The sequence below is a fragment of the Zingiber officinale genome, chromosome 4B (genome assembly GCF_018446385.1).
Source record: "Zingiber officinale cultivar Zhangliang chromosome 4B, Zo_v1.1, whole genome shotgun sequence".
NCBI lineage: Eukaryota > Viridiplantae > Streptophyta > Magnoliopsida > Zingiberales > Zingiberaceae > Zingiber > Zingiber officinale.
The window spans coordinates 96,189,064-96,195,138 of record NC_055993.1 but is presented as its reverse complement, the minus strand read 5'-3'; the positions used below and the strand labels follow the sequence as shown (position 1 = coordinate 96,195,138).

At 37.6% G+C, this 6,075-nt stretch overlaps 1 protein-coding gene across 2 annotated transcripts; it reads left to right on the top strand.

Moving 5' to 3' along the window:
• The first annotated feature begins 825 nt into the window (after positions 1-825).
• LOC121975610 (MACPF domain-containing protein NSL1-like) lies at positions 826-5,853 on the top strand. Of its 2 annotated transcripts, XM_042527354.1 has the most exons (7): positions 830-1,199; positions 1,414-1,652; positions 2,541-2,745; positions 3,582-3,659; positions 3,731-3,914; positions 4,467-4,633; positions 4,970-5,853. In XM_042527354.1, exons 1-7 carry the CDS (start codon positions 924-926, stop codon positions 5,657-5,659), a joined length of 1,839 nt encoding a protein of 612 aa, XP_042383288.1. In that variant the 5' UTR covers positions 830-923; the 3' UTR covers positions 5,660-5,853. The 2 variants fall into 2 exon arrangements, with proteins under 2 accessions (XP_042383289.1, XP_042383288.1); XM_042527355.1 differs by lacking the exon at positions 2,541-2,745 and having other exon boundaries at positions 826-1,199; positions 3,582-3,657.
• The last annotated feature ends 222 nt before the right edge of the window (positions 5,854-6,075 follow it).

Genomic DNA, 6,075 nt, shown 5'->3' with positions numbered 1-6,075 from the left:
GCTGCTAACTATTAGAATAATCTTTGAGTGGGCGAGGATGGTGACGACAACTTTTTCACTAAAAGATAAAAGAATATTCTAAAATAATATCTTGTAAAAAATTTTAAAAACAATTCTTTGAAATAGTAATTTAATTATTATCTAATAGTTTGTCATGCTATATTATTTGTAAAATAAATAAATTTAGTTTTTAATATTTAGAAATTGAATTTTTTTGAATTAGAATTCTATTGACGAAATTAGAAATATCGTCCCAATTATAAAATATTTTTAGAGACAGCAATTTCTAAATATCTGTGGGAGGGATCTGACTTGACCAAATTATTGTACAATATCCCATACAAACTTCAAAATTATAAAATAAGGACGTGGACATGGAACAATCAAGCCATAAAATAATGACGGATGTGCTTTGCCATTCGGCACATTACATGGTTATTTTAATTGGTCCTAAAATTTCAAGTAAAATATCCGGTCTAATCTCTTTCATATAAAAAAAAATTATTATATTAGGATAAAATATTTTCATGCAGGATTAATAATAATAATAATAATAATAATAATAATTCAGGATTATTATTTCCAATTATACATTTTGTTGAACGAAAACGCTCCACTCAAAACTGCCGCAGTGGCCGATTCGCGATCACGGTTGGGTAACCCAACTTGGGTTGGGTGTTTCCATGGCGTGAGGCGGACTACTTCGACGGCCTTCGCTTGCGAACCCGACGGTCAGCGTTCGATTCAAGTGGCGCCGCGATCGACCCCATCGATTGCTTTCGGGTCAAAGGCCGAAGCTTCGGCGCAGGGAAAGCCAATAAAAAAAAAAGGGAGATGGAGACCTCTTCCATGGTCGCTTCTTACTTTGTTGTACTCCGTTGCCCGCGTCTTAGACACTTTGAGGGCGGCTAGAGAGACGAACGATGACGGCGGATCCAAGTCGGAGCTATTTGACACCGGTGGCGGCGGCGGAGAAGGCCGTCGCGGCGATCGGATGTGGGTACGATCTATGCTGCGACTCCTCCTTCTCCTACGTGAAGCCCGGCATCGATGGCTCCCGCTTGATCGAGCTGGACCAAACCCTCGTTCAAGATCTCGTTCTGCCGGGCGGTGTCGTCGTCCCTAATGTTCCCAAGGCCATCAAGTGCGATAGAGGGGGGAGGACGAGGTACCGGAGCGATGTCCTCTCATTTAACCAGGTTCTCAATTGACAACGCTTTATTACTCCTTTTTGGTATTTCTGGTCGTGTGACTATCACTGAAATCTGTGTTTTCATTCCTTGGCATGCCTAGTTAGATCGGTTTTGTTTTTTTTTTTTTTTCCTGCACCAAATTTTATTATTTCAGCGGACAAAGATGCTGCTTATCATCCGATTGTTCTGGGCTTGGTACTGATTTTTGGATTTTGATCAGATGGCAGAGCAATTCAACCAGGTTCTTTCTTCGCCGGGAAAAATTCCCTCTGGTTTGTTCAATTCCATGTTTGGTTTCAGAGGGTGCTGGCAGAAGGACGCATCAACCACCAAGAGTCTTGCCTTCGACGGCTGGTACATAACACTATACAGTGTCGAGCTTGTGAGCTCTCATATTGTGTTGCTCGATAGAATTAAGCAGGAAGTTCCTTCCTCATGGGATCCTGCTGCGCTGGCTGAGTAAGTAACTTCTGATGGTAAACCTAAATGCTTAAATGCTAATTCATTCATCTTACATTTTCAAATATAATCAGACATCTGAAATTGTGTGTAACTTCCTATTACAGTTCTCTTCGCGCTAATCATATGTTTCTATCATGACCAACATTCGACAATCTATTTGTGCTTGCTACAAGTCTCAACTTTCAGGCAAAACTGTCTGAATTTTCATTTGTGAAATTCCATTTTCTAGGGATGTCTGAAGCTCTAGGCTTCATTTTTAGTTAAAATTAAGGATAGAGGAAATTCAATTTCATTTTGATTTTTTACTTTATCAACAATCAATCTTAGCATTAACCTCAACAAGGAAAGATTACAAAGTAGAATGACTAGCACAACGTTGTCAAACGACTGGAAAGTTGATCTCAGCAAATTATTTTCATTGTTTAGTGATCCATAACATGAATATTTTTTATTAGAAAAAGAAAAAAAAGATAACAAGTTACATCTTCCCTGCAATTACTTAGGGTCATAGACCAACTAGATTAACTCCTTTTTTTGTTTGTGGTTGTCTTCAGTTCCTATATTTCACTATAATCTTTAACAGGATCTGATTCATTGCCATGAATCCAATTTTAGTCACGATCTTCATTCTTTCTAATTCTTTCTATGATTTAATAGTTCACATCTATAAATCCTTTTTTTTTACTTTTTTTTTTTGCCGAGGGTGATCACCTTGTGGCAACTCAGATACATCTGACATTTTCTTGGGAAATTTTGTTTTTTTTTTACTGATATTTGTTTTAGGTTCACCAAGTGTTTAACAATTGCAGCATGGTTGAAAAACGATGTTATTGGATTTAGCCTTTGTGTCATCTCTTGAACCTTACAGTTGTTTCTGTCCTCTAGGTTTATTCAAAAATATGGCACACACATAATTGTTGGTTTGTCAGTGGGCGGTAAAGATGTGATCTACCTGAAGCAGCAGAAGGATTCGCTTCTTCAGGAAAGTGAGGTGCAAAGTTTGCTAAAGAAATTAGTAGACGAGAGATTTTCAGAAAGATCAAAAGGAGATAATATCTTGGTTAATGATGAATCTTCTAGAAAGATGAAGGTAATTATAAGAATCATTCAATATGGCATTTAAAGTTAACAAGATTTACATAATGAATCTGGTAGTGGCAACTCAGAAAGCTGTCTGTCAGTATCCTTGAAATCATTTAGGTGACATATGACACTGGGTACTTGTTCAATGTCCGTTGTTAGGCAACATACAGAAGAAGTTTTTTGCCAAGAGTTTTACATTATTTTGGCTGGATATTGATGGGATTTTTTTTTTTTTTTGCAATTCTAGAGATTCTGTTCGATTTTCTGCTTTGATCACTATTTGAGATTTTGGTTTGTTATTGATCATAATTGATAGCTTCATAAATTCCCTAAACACTATTTTTCTCCTGGTAATTTAGATAATAAAAGAGTAAGAGCTGAACTAAATTATTGTACCACGGTGACACTTCAATCTTTCCTCCTTGCTATTGGACAAGATCACCTTCCACAATCTGCATGTGCTATCTCCTACCGCTGCAAGAGATATTTGAGCTGCCATTTACTGTATTAAAGAACAAATAAATATATTTTCGTTCCCTAAAAGGCACAATAGGAGGATAATATATTACTGACCTATCAATTATGATTACAATAGGCTTCTTACCTAGACTCATGTTTTCGGCTTAGGTTTACTCATCGTAGATGCTAAAGTAAACATGTAAATTTTATGGAAACTATTGAAAATATTGATATATCTTTGAGTGAAAGTAATATAAACTCTTGAAAGAGATAATAGTATGGACTGACATACTTATTCATGGTCGCTGGATTTATTCTTACTATGCACTATGTTCCAATTGTTGATAGTATTTCAAGCTTTTCACTGTGCCTTGTGTCTTTTAGGTCAATAACTTTGAGAAGCACTATATACAGACATTGGTGTCTGTTCAATCAACTATGGTATCACAGACAAAGAATGGTGTAAGCTGCTTTAATTCTTCAAGGGTGTTACTATATACAAAATGTTAATGTATGACAGTTTCGATATGTAGGATATTACAAGTAATTTTGTACGAAGAGGAGGAATTGACAAAGGGCAAAGCCACAACCAATGGCTTGTAACTATACCACAAGCCCCGAATTTGGTGACATTGTTTTTAGTGCCTATAACTTCTCTGTTAAATGGTGTTGAAGGAAGTGGGTTTCTTAGTCATGCGGTGAATCTTTATTGTCGATGTAAGCAATTTCTTCCCTTCCAACCCAAAAAGTAATCTCTCCCCTGCTACAAGCTCCTCTCTCTGCTCCTCTTGTCAAGAGGAACAAGAGGGTGTATGAGAATTCATTAATTTACACATTTCAAATTAATACCCTTTCCTTCTCATGCACCTAGTTACACAGTACTCAATGATTAGCTATCAAAGTTCAAAGATTCCACGTTGATACGCTGTGCAGGTTACAAATCAGCTGAATGTCAAACCTCTTCCTATATTTTAGAAGACAAGTTGTGCAATAGTCTTTAACAGTTGTCAAAGTTTGCTTTAGATGTCTTGTGGTTTCGTCACATGAATATCCTAGTCTGATATTCTGTAAAAGCAAATATTGATCTCCCATGATTGTCATTCAATTCATAAGCGTTAATGATTGAAAAACTACAAAAACTACCCATTTCACTTGGACAATATATGCCATCTGATTCTGACAGTACAATTTATGCTTAGCATACTCGGACTTAGTAATATTGCTTAGTGACTTAGTGAAGCTGCTGACCGCGTCTAGTTGATGACTTAGATAAACCACCGATTGAAGAACTGTGCTATTTTCTGGAATTCCAAATACCTCGTCAATGGGCTCCAGCATCTGGTGAACTCCCTCTTGGTCCGCAACGAAAAAAACAGAGTTTACAGTGGCTCCAGTTTACACTGATGGGTCCCAGGCTATATGTCAACAACATTCAGGTAACCAACAGTCGTTTTATAATCTTTATTTCAATTAATAATAAGTAACCTAGGCAAGTCGACATATAGGATGCAGGAAATAAAATATTATTAACAATACCATGTAATGGTTCATACAGGAAGAGTTTGGACATTTGTCTTCTTTTCATTGATAGATAGTGTGAAGATGAAAGCTCATTCACTGAAGATCATCAGATCACCCATGGCAACTTTTATGCAGTTTTGTCAGCTTGTCTATTTTATTCGAGTCTGTCTGTTTACTTTTTAATTAACTTAATTGCTCATTGCGCACCAATCTTCATTACTTGCTATGACATCTGTGCTAATGCTCTGCAGGTTGATTCTCAGAAATGTCCTGTGACGGGTATTCGATTGTACCTTGAAGGCAAGAGGAACGACCGCTTAGCAATTCATCTTCAGCATCTCTCTACACAACCAAACACAATCAATCTCTCTGATGCCACTGTTTGTGCTGGAGACGACAGCTCGTCGAACCAACGCGCCTATTTTGAACCCGTTAAGTGGGCACTGTTCTCACACATCTGCACGGCTCCGGTGCAATACAACGTGACCTCCTTTGGCGATTCTGCTCACATAGTGACCAAGGCTTGGCTGGAAGTAAAAGAGTTTGGCATGAGGAAGGTGCTTTTTCTCCGGCTCGCATTCTCCAACGTCCCTTCGATGAAAATTCGGCGGTCAGAGTGGGATGCACCGACTACTATATCTCAAAAGTCAGGCTCCATCTCAGCCTTGATCAGCTCGCGCTTCAGCACAGGTTTGATGCCGGAACCAAAGGGCAAGGTGGAAGTGAATTCTGCAATCTATCCAAAAGGCCCACCGATGCCTATCCGAATGCCAAGGATGGCACGGTACGTGGACATTACTGAGGTGTCGAGAGGCCCAGATGATCTGCCAGGGTATTGGGTCGTCACTGGTGCTAAGTTATGCGTAGAAGGTGGAAAGATTTTTCTTCAGGTTAAATATTCCTTGCTGATAGAAATGCTAGAGGATGATTTTTTGAGCTGATGAAATTTAATGGGAACAGGTAAATTTGCTCTTCCAAAATATTTGATGTAATTGAGACGTGGGTATTCATTTTTGAATTCATTACTTATTGGGTGTATCATTGTATTACTAAGATGATTAGTCAAGATGTGCTGTCAAAGGGTTCGGTGAAAATTATCATTTAGTTAATGTTAATCGAGTCAACATTGTGATAATTAAAATTGATAATTGTGGGTTGATTAAAGACAAGCTAAGATAAAACAACACACGCTGATTAGCTAGATTTTTGTCATTTTATTATCATATATTACATTTAATGCAGTTGATACAATCTTTTTTGTTCAATTAAGTTTACTAATCTTTAACAGCTTTTAAAACCTTTCATCGACTATCTTTTGCATCTCAATCTCCAACACCAACGATAGAATTTCATCTGC

Bases quoted from the DNA above. Each gene is read 5' to 3' on its own strand.
- LOC121975610 (XM_042527354.1), top strand. From the start codon at position 924: ATGACGGCGGATCCAAGTCGGAGCTATTTGACACCGGTGGCGGCGGCG. The intron at 1,653-2,540 runs GTAAGTAACTTC...TCTGTCCTCTAG, and splicing joins GATCCTGCTGCGCTGGCTGA to GTTTATTCAAAAATATGGCA. The intron at 3,915-4,466 runs GTAAGCAATTTC...TTGATGACTTAG, and splicing joins GGTGAATCTTTATTGTCGAT to ATAAACCACCGATTGAAGAA.